Consider the following 17,764-nt stretch of genomic DNA (forward strand, 5'->3'; position numbering starts at 1 on the left):
AGAGAAGATTTCCTGCAGACTCATTACATCAGAAAGTTCTATTTCCTCTCTTGTATTTTGTGCTTTCATCTCCTTTGAGATTTCTAACAAACTATAGTTTAATTCTAGAAATATTATCTAGTAATTGTTATACTGCAGAAACAATTACTAAAAACCTTGAGTTTCTTGAAAACCTTTATTTGAGTGTTGGGTTGGTCTTCGGTTGCACAAAACGTATACCAACATTAGCATATTGCTAGGCTTCATTGTATCCTAGAGACTTATCCCCTTTGCACATTTGTTGTGGGAGCAAATAAAGTCTTAAGAAAAGCGTAAATTATTACGTGCTTGTGAAGCATTTTTTCCTCTCTATCCATTACATACATACACATTATTCCAACATAGTGGAAGTCCACCGACACATAGCAACAAGTCTACCTAATGATGAAAGGCATAATAATTAAAGTAGAATAGATTTCATAATTAAAGCAATACATATAATAAGTAAAGTACAACACCCTGTATTACATAATTAAAGCAAGTCACCCTGTATTTAATATATGTGTTGTGTATTTTTTTTCTTGCTCTCCACGAAGTTTAACATAGAGAAGTTAAAGAAGCTTGCTTCACAAATCGATAGAGAAGAGGCAGAGGTGTTGGAATTACAAAAGCTGAAAACAGTAAAAACCAAAGGAAGCAGAATTGATTAATTGCCACACTTTTCTGATGTATTGATATTTTCTTACAAAAGCATTACAGCTAGTCTAGTGGAAGTCCACCGACACATAGCGACGAGTCTACCTAATGATGAAAGGCATAATAACTCTTAGTCAAGAAATTTGTCAGACCTGCCGTAGAGGATGGATTTAGAAAAAGTGGGGTTGCAATAATATATAGAGGTTAGCAATAATATATGGTTCCTTACCTGTCAGAGTAGAAATGATATAATATAGGCATTTGATTATTAAAATATTTTTATTTTAAATAAATTATTTTATATATTAATTAATAATATGAGAGTATGATGAAAAAAAAAATAAGGAATTGAATTCTTCCAAAATAAAGAATCAAAATACTATCCCTTATCTAAGAATCCAATTTCTCCAAAATAAGGAATTGAATTCTTGATATCATGTGGGCTCCACTTGTGTTTTTATTCCCATATAGTTAATAAACATATGAGTCATCCATAATCAGAATCCAACTCCTTATTTTAAAGGAATTAGATTCTGATTACGGATTAGTGAACATGTCATTAGTATAGGCTTATGCAATGAAAATATGGGTGTGCCTTGCAAAGAAACTGAAAAAACAAGCACTTCTCATGGTCAAACAAGTTCTTAATGATACTGCAATTCTACTTTCATCATGGGTTGGGGAAGGAGACTGTTGCAATTGGACTGGAGTTGCGATAACTTCATCGGTCATGTTTGCTAGCTCAACATTTGCAATTGGATATACAGCTAGGAAAAAGTTTGCAAATAAATAGAGGTAATAACAAATACAAATTTAAGAGGAAAGAAAAGAAAGGAAGAAAATTACAATTGTGAATTATGTATCTAACCCGTTTTACAGAAATATTCAATTAAATTGGATCTAAAAGATTTTGACACACATGGATAAATTAGATATTTCATTCTTGTGTGATGCGGAGAATTTGACTTAAAATATAAGTGAAAAGATTATGAGCCTCAAAATTTGTGCCTCAAACTCCATGCCATTTGAAATTAAATATACCTTAATCATATGTGGCACAACTATTAATTTCTACACATCATTATATATTTGACACCTTATTAACATTTTTTTTGTGAAAAACCATCTTACAAATTCTATTAGATTTAAGCCTCTGCACCATCATTTTTTACTTTCTTTGTTTTCACGTTCTCATCATAATTTTTTTAGTTGAAATTGCTATGTCGATCTCACTATAAGATTCATGAGATCAAGCCATACACAGTATTCCCAAAATCCAACTTGTTCTTGATGCCTACCCACATAGCCAAACACAAATCAAATAGCTATATGTTGATATTGCCTTCCAGAACAAGTCTAGCATTCAAGTTGCAGCATATAATAATGATCAATTCTAATTAAATACAAATTATGAAAATAAACTAGTTCTGAAGGATATTGGACTAAAGACAGACTTAATATATGATATTTTAGAGTTCTACATTTGGGGCTGAATTTGTTTCCTTATAAAAAATAAGTAATAGATTTTTTAATTTGGGATTGTAATCCTTTTTTTTTATAAATTTATTAGAAAGGTTGAAAAACCTGTTCCTATTAATAAATAAAATCTAAATTAAGAAAGAAAAAGGGTGAAAAAGAGAGCAAGAGGGTCTGAGTTTTTCTTGTTTGAGTATCCAGAGGAAAGAGAATACAAGCTTTGATCATGGCGTCAGGAGATTTGGTAAGCAATTCCAACGGAGTATGTTTGTTTGTTTTGTTGATGTTTTTCTAAGTAGTTAGCTCTGAATGATGGGTTCGGCTATTGAACAACAATGATTTTGAGTATTAATTTACTTTGATAAAGCTGATGTGGCAAGTGGATTATGACATGTATTTAATAAAATTAATATTTAATGTCACACCTTTTATTAAGGCACCTTAACACTTTTCAAAATATAATTGGTTTTAAATTACATGGCTTTGAGGCACATTTGAGGCTCAAAATCACAAATTTTGAGGCACCCTAACATATATTACCCAAAAAAAAAAGTATGAATAAACAACCACCTTTGAAATTATCAGTCAAACGCCTTCTTCTTCTTTTGATTTATCCAATTTTATGAAATATTATTTAAAATCTTTTTATTTTGTAATTTAATTCAAGTTTTTTATAATGTTAAGAAAGGTTAAATTAGTCTTTTTCAAAATTTATGTAAAAAATTATTTGCCACATGTATTTAACAGTATTTAATATTTTAAATGACATGAAATAGAAAGAACAAGAAACTGGAGGACTAAATTTAGTAAATTAACATAGAGAAGTTAGAGAAGCTTGCTTCACAAATCGATAGAGAAGAGGCAGAGGTGTTGGAATTGAATCCTTATACCTGCAAGCTATCTAGAATTTCCAGCAATACACAAGGAAGCAGAATTGATTAATTGACACACTTTTCTGATGTATTGATATTTTCTTAGAAAAGCATTACAGCTAGTCTAGTGGAAGTCCACCGACACATAGCAACGAGTCTACCTAATGATGAAAGGCATAATAATTAAAGTAGAATAACTTTCATATAAATCATGTATTTAATGTGTCGTGTTTTTTTCTCTTCCTCTCCAGGAAGCTTTAACCTTGTCAAGGACTTTTTCAGACATTGATGGAGGTGGACTTAGAAAAAGTGGTACTCTTATTTTTTTTGGTTCTATTCTCTTGACGGACCTATAACTCTTAGTCAAGAAATTTGTCAGACGTGCCGTAGAGGATGGATTTAGAAAAAGTGGGGCTGCAATAATATATAGGGCCCTCCCTAGTATATATCTATATATAGGTTAGCACTGCTCTTGATGGTTCATTGCTCTTACGCATAACCTACTTTATACAATTTAAACTTTATGGGGAGAACCATGAGAGCTGTTTTACTTGTCCGGTTTCTAACTATTGCAACCATTACTTTTAGTATTGGTTTATGCAATGGAAGTCTGGGTGTGCCTTGCAAAGAAAGTGAAAAACAAGCACTTCTCATGTTCAAGCAAGATCTTAATGATACTAAAAATCGACTTTCATCATGGGTTGGTGAAGAAGACTGTTGCAATTGGACTGGAGTTGTCTGCGATAACTTCACCGGTCACATTCGCGAGCTCCACCTTAATACTTCTTATTCAAATTACTCTCCCTTGGTTGGTAAGATAAATCCTTCTCTTCTCAATTTAAAGCATCTCAGTTACTTGGACCTAAGCTACAATAATTTTGAAGGAACACAAATTCCTAGATTCTTTGGTTCTCTGAAAAGTTTAAGATATCTTAACCTCTCAGAAGCAGGGTTTGGTGGAAAAATTCCTCATCAACTAGGAAATCTCTCAAGTCTACGCGATCTGCGTCTTGATTACAATTATTTGGAGGTTGAAAACCTCCAATGGATTTCTGGTCTTTCTCACTTGGAACACCTGGACATGAGTTATGTAAATCTTAGCAAAGCATCTGATCATTGGTTGCAAGCAACAAACATGCTCCCCTCTTTGCTAGAGTTGCATATGCCCAAATGTGGACTTGATCACATTCCCCCTCTTCCTATCATTAATTTTACTTCACTTGTCGTCATCGATCTTTCTTCCAACAACTTTGCTTCTTTGATGCCCAGTTGGTTTTTTGGTCTTAGAAATCTAGTTTCTCTTGATCTCACTCGTAGTGGTTTCCATGGTCCAATTCCTATCACTGATTTTCCAATTGTAAATCTTTGTGAGTTGATGCATCTTGATCTGTCTGAAAACAATTTCAGCGGAAACTTCTCAGAAATCTTTGAAAGTTTGTCAATTTGTAGTTCAGGTCCTCAACTAGAGTCATTGTTATTAGGGTATAATAATCTTTCAGGTCCCATTCCAGCGTCCCTAGGAAATCTGTCATGCTTAGAAATATTTTACTTTTCTAACAATCAGTTTAGTGGAACTCTTCCAGAAACTATTGGTCAACTGGAAATGTTGTCGTATTTGGATATTTCTCATAATTCATTAGAAGGTGTAGTGTCTGAAGTTCATTTTAATAATCTTACAAGATTGGAGTACTTGATTGCAAATGGAAACTCATTGACCCTGAAAACTAGTGGAGATTGGCTTCCTCCTTTTCCACTTAGCCGGTTACATTTAGATAATTGGAATTTGGGGCATGAATTTCCTACCTGGCTTCGGAGACAAACAAAATTAAAGGTATTAAGTTTATCCAGTACAGGAATTTCAGATACCATTCCGACTTGGCTATGGAACTTACCTCTCTATCATCTGAATCTCTCACACAATCAATTGTATGGGGAGATTCAAAATAAAATAGATGCTCAATTTGGTTCAACGGTTGATCTAAGCTCTAACCAGTTCAACGGTTCCTTACCACTTGTTTCCTCTTTAGTAGAAGTCCTAGACCTTTCCAAATCATCATTTTCTGGATCAGTGTTCCACTTCTTTTGTGATCAGATGGATGGACCAAAACAACTACGACTCCTCCATCTTGAACACAATCTTCTCTCTGGAAAAATTCCTGATTGTTGGATGAATTGGCCAATTTTGGGAGCCGTAAATTTAGAAAACAATAGCTTCACTGGGAATATTCCAAGCTCCATGGGATATTTGCAATTCCTTAAATCATTGCACTTGCGCAATAATCACCTATCTGGACTATTACCACTATCCCTGCAGAACTGTACCCAATTGTCTGTTCTTGAGCTTGGTGGAAATGAACTTGTCGGAAACTTACCAACATGGATAGGGAAAAGCCTTTCAATTTTGATGGTTCTTGACTTTCGTTCAAATAAGCTTCAAGGTGACATTCCTTACGAACTCTGTGATCTCGGTTCTCTCCAAATCTTGGACCTTGCATATAACAATCTGTCAGGAATAATTCCAAAGTGTTTCCACAATTTCAGTGCCATGGCCACCTTGTCAAAAAAAGCCAACTATCCCATTCATTTTAATACGAGCACTGATTTTGGGGACCCTTACATGGAGAATGCGATCTTAGTGACAAAAGGCAGACAAGTGGAGTATGAAAAAATGTTGTATTTGGTTACAAGCATTGATCTTTCAAACAACAGCATAATTGGGGAGATCCCTGAGGAACTGACCAGCCTCATTGGCTTGCAAACTTTGAATTTATCAAATAATCTTTTGGCTGGAAGAATCCCTTCAAACATCAGTAACATGAGAAGTTTAGAATCTCTTGATTTGTCGATGAACCAACTTTCTGGTGAAATTCCTCAAAGCTTGGCAAGTTTGACATTTCTCAGTCATTTGAACTTGTCCTACAATAATTTGAAGGGTCACATTCCAGAAAGCACTCAGATTCAAAGCTTTGATCAGTTTAGTTTTATTGGCAATAACCTTTGCGGACCTCCGCTGAACCAGAATTGCAGTGCAAATAGGGTGATACCACCAGCAATTGGGGAACACAGAGGATATCATTTACTTGAAGACAAGTGGTTCTACCTCAGCTTGGGACTTGGATTCGCGTTCGGGTTTTGGAGTATACTTGGTTCGCTGCTAGTAAACATGCCATGGAGTGTTGGTCTTTCACGAATCCTTAATAACATAGTACGTAAACTTTATGGTGTAATTGTTGAATATATTTAGCTAGTTTTTGTGCTTCTACATATAGAGTGAGCTTGTTCTGTTTGGGCTTGTTAAAAGGAAATGTGCATTGTATTTTATTGTACCCAAGGTTACCCTTTTGTTATCATGTTTTTATTGTGTTAAAAGAAATAATATTTTAAAAATAAAGCTTTTTCACACTTTTTTCCGTCCCTTATGAAATTACAAGATTTGCCCCCTGAAATAACTTCAAGTCTCACTTTACTGATTTATGAAATTTTAAAATTTACTAATTTATAAATAACTCTTCATAGTGACAGGGAAGATCGAGGCATGCATTAATATAACTCTTCATAGTTGTATTTCTAGATTCAAAGTGAGACTTCTGTAAAATGATAAAAGCATCTCTTTATGTTATTATTGCTATGCTTGAGCAGATCACAAAATCCTTTAAGCTGAATTCGCATGAACGGAAGAAATTTTTCATGGCCTGAGAAGAAATGATAAAATTTCTACATTGATAACATGCTAATAATATGATTGGGAAAATTTGGTTTTATTCCACCATACTCCCAAGTATGTTTTCACAAATGGAAATCGAAGAAAAAAGAGAAACCAGCATTTTCCATTTGGCAAGAATCCAGACAACAAGCGAATACAATATTATTCTCTAACCATCCAACTCAAGACTAGATACTATAAAAAATTGTACAAAGCACAAATTTGTGTCCAAACTGATACCTAAGCTTGACATCCCTACTCTGAGGAGCAAATCTAACAACTTTCACTAAGGGTTGTGCGCCACCCATCCAAGGGTGTTAAGCAAATTGGGTAAAACTCTCAGGTCTATTTCAACGGAGCGAAAGCTAGCTTTTCAAAATCTGTCCTGGCGCTCTGAATGCCTTTATTGATATCATCCACAAGCAACTGCAACCTAGAAATCTCAAGATCTTTAGCCTCCATTTCTGACTTGATTGATGCATGCTTCTCCTGTAACTCAATTATTTTCTTAGCAATACAATCAGCCTCTTCTACAAATTTTGTTTTCTCATGAGTATGCTTCGCTATCTTACATTCAGCATCTTTTGACTCGCCCTGAAACCGTCCTTTCCTATCTTTAATAGACAACAATTCATTCACACGCCCACGTAGAACGGTAACATTGAATCCATACTTTTCCAAGTCTAGAAGACTCTCCAAAATGCTATCAAAAACATTTCTTGGGTCATCAAAATGCAGCGTGGATACCTTCTCCACCAAACTAGAGAATGTTACCATATTGCCAATAGCAAATCCCTCCCGATATTCCTCTTTACATTTACCCAAAGGACGAAAATGTGGCTTTTGTGGCATTATTCTGAAAACTTCTAAAGATTCAATTGTTTTCCAAACTGGTGAGCACTTCACAAAAGGCATACTTTGATTCACATCACGCACACAGTCACTGGCTGCATCAATTGCAGGAGATTCCCTAGCAAGCTCAACTTGGTCTTTTGTATCGCTATTTTGGTCAACGGTCCTATCAGGGTATGGCCCTATTAAAAAAAAACAGATATAGTCAAATTCTATCTAGGACAGAAAAATAAATAATATATAAAGTAGCTTACTTGATTCACCCACGCTTGCCGGACACTGCACCCCTCCAAACCACATGGATAGAGGTCGGTCATCATCATCTATATTGTCAGACGCTCCAACAAGGGTTGCAGCTTCACTTGTCATGCACCTTGTTCCATTGACTTCAGCTGTATGTCTTCTAGGAGCATCTTGTGAATCTACAAAAATTCCAGATATGGTTTCAGTTCCAGAAAACACAAGGTGGATAGAATAACAAGAAATACTCTCTTTGGCTCTAATTCTTTCTCTGAAGTTGATAGACAGCACAGAGAAAATGTTTCGCTTCACAACCTTGTTGAACAATCTAATTGTCTGCTAATGGTGACAATAGATAATTTTTTTTTTTTTTTTTTTTTTTTTTTTTTTTTTTTTTACGTTTGGTATTTCCAGTAATTTTTCCAAAAGTATAGTTTGCTTCATGTCCTTCCTGTCTTCCATGGATGTTTTTGATGTTGCTTCCGTAACACTTCTACAACATGCTCAGTTTATCCTTGTTGAGAGCAGCCTAATTGTGCTGCTTATATTATAACTTCTTCTAATCATTCACAGTGTTAAGAGGTTCCTTTGCTGATATGCTGAAAATGAATTTAAGTTGCACACTCTCAAACCTGTAGGATCAATCCCTTTGACCACACGCACAGCAACTTCATGAAGTGTCTGATCATTTATGACATTTTCCTCAGCAACATTTCCTGATCCATTCTGCTCCTTAACTACAATTCACAAAGCATGGTAATCTAATCTGAAAACTCATTGGTCAAAATAACAATTTGTGTTTTTTGGATAAGTTGGCTGATGTACAAATTTGCCGAAAATTTCAATTTGGTCCTCTCGTTCAATTTGAATAATGTCAACCAACCTTATATATTTCACCACTTGTACAGTAGTAAAAGGAGGATATGCTGGGTTCAACTCATAATAGAGTAGGCAGTTCAAAATCACACCTTGTAGAGTCCGTGCAGTTGGTATTTCTATAACGTTTAAAAAAACTAAAGCCAAAAACCCTTACATATTTCAACACACCAATGTTCCCTCCATCCACCACCATAACTTGACTGGATGGAAAAAAGCATGCACATCCCAATATGATCTCAAGTTCACATGGGATCACTTTTGCACCTAAATCATCCTTCCTCTAATTGATAAATACAGGATTAAACATATATTGTTCAAATTGTAACTATAGGAACCAAATTGAAAATTTTAAAAAGTATAGAGTTGGCATTGTTCAAATTAAAACTAAAGGGACCAAATTAAAACACATTGAAAAGTGTACTGTTGGGATTGTTCAAATTGAAACTTGACCAAACTAGAGGGGCTAAAATGTCCTTTGGCCGAATTCATAATAAATACTAATGATTTTAGTTTTAATGCATTATTACCTCCCTCTGAAGCTTGTCGGCTTATGGCCACTAACTTTCGAGGCCTGCCCCTCTTTCTTTTATGACTGCTTCCTCCAGCTTCTTGCTGCTTAAAGTCCTGCTCAAATAAAGACAAACATCCATAGCAATGCCATTGAGCTAAGAAACAAACAGAAGACAAAAGATAAAATTGTTACTGTCGATGTCTCACTCCATGATTATACCATGTCTGGAAAAAGAACCAGGCTACGGAGCAGGTTAGCCAAAATTGAATCACTGCCAAGTTCAGCTGACAAAACCTGGGTGTTAATAGCTTATTTTAGCTAATATCCAATGTTGTCATTGTTGATAGCTTAAATCCCTAATGCTTCATGTTCCTTCTCTTTCCACAATATTTGAATATAAGGGCCAAATACATAGATTAGATAAATTATGAAATAGAATTTTCACTTCTTCTGTAAAATAGTTTTTTTACTTTTAGTTTGTGATTTGACTCATCAATCAAGTTGTGTCGAGCTAAGGATGACCCACTCCCAACAGTCAACACCAATCTACTTTGCTTACAAGAAGTGACATAGCCAATCACTCCTCAAACCATCCAATTGAATTTACCAAAATAAGTTCCATTTTTTTTTTCTTAGAGAACAGAAAAGTTCTAGTTCTCTATGGCAGAATCCACCAAGCAGGTTGAATTTTAATTGCTCCAATACCATCCTATGAGTTTTATGGGGTCATTTTTTAGTATATTCCTACCATGCTCTTTTCTTGTGCTGGATCATTTGTATTCTTCTTCTGATCTCTCATTAGCTTCAGTAAATCTTCATTAGGAAGCTGACAAGGATTTTCAGCCGGTGAACCGTCCTTTCCCTTAGCTATTGACCCTAAGGTGAGAAGCACTTCAGCTTCGTTACTTATACCCTCCCTTTGAACAATTTTTCCAGCAGAATCAACACTTGCATAGCCTTCCTTACCTGCACATCATCAAAAACCAATTTTCTTTTGTATAAGAAACCTAACCAATGCAGGTCTATTATATATATTTTCATTTGGCAAGAGACAGTGCACATATATACCTGCTTCTTGGGTCAGTCGGATTCCAACTTGAGACTTTGTACGTCTTCCTTTACTTTTGATAGGATGTATCCATTGACTATCTACCTCACCATCTCTCTGTTGCTTAGTTTTCTACAATGATGAAAATGCTGATCAGGAACAATGGGTCACACAAAAACAAAACCAAAGTAGTGACTTGATCCTCATTGCCCATCAAGAAAGGGGAAATAGAACAACACACCATCGCAGAAGACGAAATACCATGTCTGGATGTCTCACTCCATGATTACAGGATTAAACAAACAGAAGACGAAAGATAAAATTGTTACTGTGGATGTCTCACTCCATGATTATACCATGTCTGGAAAAAGAACCAGGCTACGGAGCAGGTTAGCCAAAATTGAATCACTGCCAAGTTCAGCTGACAAAACCTGGGTGTTAATAAATTATTTTAGATAATATCCAGTGTTGTCATTGTTGATAGCTTAAATCCCTAATGCTTCATGTCCCTCCTCTTTCCACAATATTTGAATATAAGGGCCTAATACATAGATTAGATAAATTATTAAATAGAATTTTCACTTTTTCTGTAAAATAGTTTTTTTACTTTTAGTTTGTGATTTGACTCATCAATCAAGTTGTGTCAAGCTAAGGATGACCCAGTCCCAACAGTCAACACCAATCTACTTTGCTTACAAGAAGTGACATAGCCATTCACTCCTCAAACCATCCAATTGAATTTACCAAAATAAGTTCCATTTTTTTTTTCTTAGAGAACAGAAAAGTTATAGTTCTCTATCTCAGAATCCACCAAGTTGGTTGAATTTTAATTGCTCCAATACCATCCTATGAGTTTTATGGGGTCATTTTTGAGTATATTCCTACCATGCTCTTTTCTTGTGCTAGATCATTTGTATTCTTCTTCTGATCTCTCATTAGCTTCAGTAAATCTTCATTAGGAAGCTGACAAGGAATTTCAGCCGGTGAACCGTCCTTTCCCTTAGCTATTGACCCTGAGGTGAGAAGCACTTCAGCTTCGTTACTTATACCCTCCCTTTGAACAATTTTTCCAGCAGAATCAACACCAATTTTCTTTTGTATAAGAAACCTAACCAATGCAGGTCTATTGATGAGCATATATATTTTCATTTGGCAAGAGACAGTGCACATATATACCTGCTTCTTGGGTCAGTCGGATTCCAACTTGAGACTTTGTACGTCTTCCTTTACTTTTGATAGGATGTATCCATTGACTATCTGCCTCACCATCTCTCTGTTGCTTAGTTTTCTACAATGATGAAAATGCTGATCAGGAACAATGGGTCACACAAAACAAAACCAAAGAAGTAGTGACTTGATCCTCATTGCCCATCAAGAAAGGGGAAATAGAACAACACACCATGGCAGGCAGTTTACTATGGATCAATTTTTTCTCACTAAATACTTAAGAAGTTGACCCATATGAAACAGTATCAATCCCACCCAAAACCAAATAACCCCAGTTTCATAGTAGTATATAGGTCCACAAGTGTAGAAACTCAATAGCTACTTGCTGTTGTAACCAATCATTTTGGTCCTCTGACAAAAAAAAATTTAGGTGTACAAGATGTGTGTGTATGCTCGCATGTGTGTGACCGATTCATGAACCAACAAACACCACTATGTCATGAATGGCACATCACATCAAGGTCAGGGATCTCTCATGTCAATAACTCTTGAACAGAGATTGTAAATTTAGTAAAGACAAACAAATAAAGGTTAAGAGAAGACATTCAACTCACAATTTCCTTTTCCCCAAGCAAGCTCTGTGTTTTAAAAAGCTGATGGGTAACAACAGGTTTTCTTGAGCGTCTTGTTCCTTTAGCTCCTCTGGTCATTGTGGCTAATTCATGAAGCATTTCTTTATCACCTGGCTTGTTTTTTTTGATTGACGTGCTTCAAGAGATAATACAATCTCTGAAGCTTTGTCATCCTTTAACTTTTTCAACGGACGTAACTTTGTAGCACTACCATTGGGGGCTGGCAGATTGATCACCCTGATGCTTTGGGGATGACTTACTGCTCCATAAGATTCCTCCTTAAATTGTTTGATTCAGGATTTTCCCCTGCAGCACCTGAATTTTCTAGTTGAGTAGCCGCCTCAGGATGGTTGAAATTGTTTTCGGGAAGCAGCACACTCTCTAACCCTTGCGGAGAATCCGAAGCCATCAATACTTCCTGGAACAAACCCGCATTAGCTACCCATAAATAAATATAATCCCTAGGAGACACTAACTAAACTTGAACTCATGCAAGCAGCTAAGGTTTTTGCTTTGACATACTTCATGACCACCAAACACAAAATAACTTATTAACGTTCATTACATCTGTACTCCATAGTAGGCACCATTCCATATATAAAAAGTTGAAACCCTCTCGATTCCCTTTGTGTGGATTGATTTCTCCACACATAGTACAAAACAAACCTCACTATAGATTGAGATTCCGCGACCCCCTCCCCCCTTCTCTCTTCCACCCACAAAAGATTAAATAGAAAAGAGATTATACCTTGGATCCACCAACCCATTTGCCATCTTTCCATTCCACAAGGGGTCTTATTTCTGAGAAACTAAGTTCCTTACCCTTAATCTCATGCTTGAAAATGATAGTATACATCCTCTCAGCTAGAACATTGGAAATGACACCAGCCCGCCAACAAAAATCATAGAAAGCATCAACTTTGTTGTGCAATTCATAACTTCTATCCGTATAATGAGAAGGGGGAGGGCGGATATGTCGGAAATCTACAGTATCTTTCTGAACCCTAGCATCTGAGTTCTCATACTTCACCAGAAATGTATTATCCTTATTTTCTTTTACAACAATTGCAGGGAACCAAGCATCAAATAAATTTTCTTTGTCAAAATTAACTTCTACGTCTGATCCTGAGCTGAAAATAGATCCTGCCCTTTGCTTTCAATAGAAAAGCCAAATCAGTTGTATCACAAAAGGTTAACCACATAGCATACATTTTCAACTCTAACTTCATAGGCAAAATTCAAAAACACAAAAAGCCTATGCAATCCACACGCAACAGCATTTATTTGTTAAGAAAAGAAACCTAAAAAATAAACTGAATAGAATACGCAAGAGGCTAGAATAATTCTTAGGTTCTTTAAGGATTGCACACATAAGTTCTGTAGTAATTATATCAATGCAATAGTTTACATTCCGTAATGAAACAGTTGACATCTCATATAGCAATCGAATGTCAATTGGAAATCAAATGCCAATTGGAAATCAAACTCCAGTTCAGATTACTTACTGTGCGGAAGTGTCTTGAATTAGTGTAACCACCTCGATGTTACGGCCTCGACATGCAGTAATCAACCCAGCTGCTGTGGAACGCAAATCACAACTTCTGTGCACGTTCTTGTGTCTCCAAGGTAAGGGATTTGCTATGAAAGTCAGATCCCAAGATTTCCACGATCCCAAAGCTCCCAGACTCTTTTGGTGAATTGTCTAAGGTTGAGTTACTGAAGAGTATATGCACGAGTGTTTATGTATAAGTCTACCATCAGACTTTCTCTTTTTCTTGTGGTTTCCTAGAGAGAGTTATCATAAGTGTGGTGAGATTGGGTCTCTGTTTGAATTCAAATTCAAAGACCACAATCCTCATCTACCATCCTTATCTCTTAACTGAGATATGGGTTTTATCCAATAGTATCCACCCCAAGTGGGCGGATAATTATTGAAATTACATGACAATAATTTCAGATAATTGTAACAAGTTCAAACATACAACACTTGGAAGAACATGTGGTAATAAAACATCCAATGCAGCCATTCAGTTTCATAAAATATCAGATCCCACGTACAAAGAAATGCCATATGCCGTTCATAAAATCACTTAAACCCACATGTAACACACATGTACATAGATCAACACAACCCATCAATATCATATTACATTTCAATAACAAAATGCCGTGTCTAATTTATGAAATTAAGCCCAAGAATAATTCCCATCGGAGCTAACATCTGTAATTCATAGAAAATGTACATCCCTTACATGCATTAGTACAATCTCAAAAATCATAAAAACATAATGATACCGGAATCACCAAAACCCCACATCACCGTATCACCATCAACATGAATTAGCCCATTAAATTTATGAAAAAAAAAAAAAAAAAACCCAGATAAGGACCAAGCTAGAATACCTGCTTTTTGGGCCGAACCCACTGGCCATCAACCCAATTTTGATGACAAAACCTGGGTGTTAATAGCTTATTTTAGATAATATCCAATGTTGTCATTGTTGATAGCTTAAATCCCTAATGCTTCATGTTCCTTCTCTTTCCACAATATTTGAATATAAGGGCCTAATACATAGATTAGATAAATTATGAAATAGAATTTTCACTTCTTCTGTAAAATAGTTTTTTTACTTTTAGTTTGTGATTTGACTCATCAATCAAGTTGTGTCGAGCTAAGGATGACCCACTCCCAACAGTCAACACCAATCTACTTTGCTTACAAGAATTGACATAGCCAATCACTCCTCAAACCATCCAATTGAATTTACCAAAATAAGTTCCATTTTGTTTTGGCCTTAGAGAACAGAAAAGTTCTAGTTCTCTATGGCACAATCCACCAAGCAGGTTGAATTTTAATTGCTCCAATACTGTTGAGCTCATTTTAATATATAATTTTTATCCTGAAAACCTTACATTTTTGTCTATATCTTTTAGCATTTTTAGTACTTTACTTCTTATTTTTATTATTTAGTTATTTATTAGGTTCTATTAGTTTTTTTTTTTTTCCAGATTTTATTAGATTTTATTTATTTTCTTATTTTTATTTGTCCTTACTAATTAAATTATTTTTGTAGGATTCAATTGAGCTCAGCCCAAAGAACATAAAAGAAAGAAGGAGAACAAGCCGGCCCAAATTGGAAGAAAAAGAATGAAGATTAAAGCCCAAGGTCCGGCCCATTCCTTCAGGAAGCCAAACAGTCACAACGCCTCACCCAAAAGCTTTCCGCCTTACTCTTCACTTTGATTAATATTGGTTCCAGCCAATACAGCGTCGCCACGTGGCCAGCCCATTTCTTTCTTTCCTTCCGCCCAGCACACAGCCTCCCTTCATTTTGATTAATCAAACCCATCACCCAATTAGATGGCGACACGTGGGCAGGTTTCCCCTTCTCTCCCTTCCGCATACCATTTCTTTCATTCCTCACCCATGCAAGCCGAGCCACTATCCAGCCGCAAGCCACCTCCTTCTCTCTCTCTCACATTTTCCCACGCAGCCGCAAGTCCAAGCTCCGAGCCAGCCTCCAAGCCACTAAACCCTCTTTCACGCCCAGCAGAATTGCTTGATTAATCAAGCATTCAGCCATCCAATTGTTGACACGTGGCACCTCTTGCAGCTGTAAACAGCCTTTCTCCAGCTCTTTCCTTCCGCCTCTTTCCTTTCACAAATATCCCTTCTCAGCCAATCAGCATGTGACATGTGGCAGAAATCCCAGATATTTCCAGCCTTGCACCTAGGGATGGCAACGGGGCGGGTTCGGGGCGGGTTTGCCAATACCATACCCGCCCCGCCGGGTAATCGGGTCTCCATCGGGGGTATTCGGGGCCCCTATTATTTTCAAAAAAATAATTTTTTTTATTAATAACATATCAAATTAATATAAATATATAATATAATAGATGAAATACATTAAAATTCATCATATTATATTACAATAATACTAAATCATAAAGAGAACACTATTAAATTTTAAAGATATGCAATAAAAATTAAGAAAATAAATTAAAATATAATTATGTAATATAATATTTTTATTAAACGGGTATACGGGGCGGGGCGGGGCTGGGGATGGTATTACCATACCCGCTTAATCGGGGCGGGTCCCCACGGGGATTTTCGGGGGCGGGGAATTTTGCCATCCCTAGTTGCACCAACCTTTGGGCTGATTTTTCCTCATCACTAGCCCTAGTATTTGCCTATTTAAAGGAACATTCAGCCCCCTCTTTACATCTTTTACTCTATAATTTAATTTTTTGCCTTTTCTAGTATTCTCTTAGGATTTCTCTCTCAAGCCATTTGGCTATGATGTTTGAGAGAGAATAGAAATGTAATTTTCTTACATTTTAATTAATGAAATTTTAATATTATTTCACTCTTCTCTCTTCTCTAATCCTTTATTTACTTTATGCCTTTTATTTTATGTTGTTCTTTATTTTATGGTTAACTTTAATATTATGTCTCTCTTTTCTCTTCTTCTAATCTTTTATTTACTTTATGTCTTTTATTTTATGTAGTTATTTACTTTATTGTTAGTAGTGTTATTTATTTTATTGTTCTTTATATTACATGCTCATTTATTTCTTTTTTTATTTTTATTTAAGATATAAACTCATGGGTGGTCACTAAACCTCTTTACCAAGGTAAGGGGAAGCACCACCATGAACATTATTAAGTGAGGTCTTTATGTTAAATTTTCCCTTATTTAAGATTCTACAAGCTTTAGATTTTGATATTAAAATGAGAAAGAGATCTTCTTTCACCTATAATGTCATATATTATGGGTAGTTAGATCTTCTTTTCACATTTTAGCTTTATGGTTAATTTCTTTAAGCACAAACTTTTTTGAACTCTAGTTGTTCCTTAGTTTTGGTTTACTTGAGTTGCTTAAAGTTTGTATTTTCTAAGCAATATAAAGATCTACCATATAAATCTTCAACTTTTGTGCTTAATTCAAGTGACTCTTGGGTGCCCTTCTTTTTGGGGAAATTACTAAAAATCTCATTTAATATGTTCATAAGTGGTGTGGAACCCTAACCTTGGTTCTTATACCATTGTTTAGCTTCTAAAATCAAAAAGTTGTTATTTTCTTTTCTAGATTTAATATTTAAATTCTTGCACCTTTATTTACCTTATTCTCTTTTCATCTACTTTAGTTGCTTTTTAATTTAGTTGCATTTTATTTTAAGTGCCTCACAAACCAACAAAATTTCCAAACTAGGTTAGTTTTAAATTAACTTAAGTTTAAACTTAGTGTATCGTTTTTCATTACTCCTTGAGGTTCGACCTCGTTAATATACTACTAGACTAGTATATTTGCGAGTAAATAAAATTTTACAACAAATACCATCCTATGACTTTTATGGGGTCATTTTTGAGTATATTCCTACCATGCTCTTTTCTTGTGCTGGATCATTTGTATTCTTCTTCTGATCTCTCATTAGCTTCAGTAAATCTTCATTAGGAAGCTAACAAGGAATTTCAGCCGGTGAACCGTCCTTTCCCTTAGCTATTGACCCTAAGGTGAGAAGCACTTCAGCTTCGTTACTTATACCCTCCCTTTGAACAATTTTTCCAGCAGAATCAACACTTGCATAGCCTTCCTTACCTGCACATCATCAAAAACCAAATTTCTTTTCTATAAGAAACCTAACCAATGCAGGTCTATTGATGAGCATATATATTTTCATTTGGCAAGAGATAGTGCACATATA

At 35.5% G+C, this 17,764-nt stretch overlaps 1 protein-coding gene and 1 pseudogene across 1 annotated transcript; one reads left to right on the plus strand and one right to left on the minus strand.

Annotated features, from left to right (window-relative positions):
* The first annotated feature begins 3,175 nt into the window (after positions 1-3,175).
* LOC147283137 (receptor-like protein EIX2) lies at positions 3,176-6,429 on the plus strand. Its single transcript, XM_086249162.1, has one exon. It carries the CDS (start codon positions 3,547-3,549, stop codon positions 6,265-6,267), a length of 2,721 nt encoding a protein of 906 aa, XP_086105288.1. The 5' UTR covers positions 3,176-3,546; the 3' UTR covers positions 6,268-6,429.
* A 387-nt stretch (positions 6,430-6,816) lies between these two features.
* On the minus strand, positions 6,817-15,863 carry LOC147283138 (DUF724 domain-containing protein 7-like; annotated as a pseudogene).
* Between the last annotated feature and the right edge of the window lie 1,901 nt (positions 15,864-17,764).

Source organism: Dryas octopetala, chromosome 6, assembly GCF_963921425.1.
Source record: "Dryas octopetala chromosome 6, drDryOcto1.1, whole genome shotgun sequence".
Taxonomy (NCBI): Eukaryota; Viridiplantae; Streptophyta; class Magnoliopsida; order Rosales; family Rosaceae; genus Dryas; species Dryas octopetala.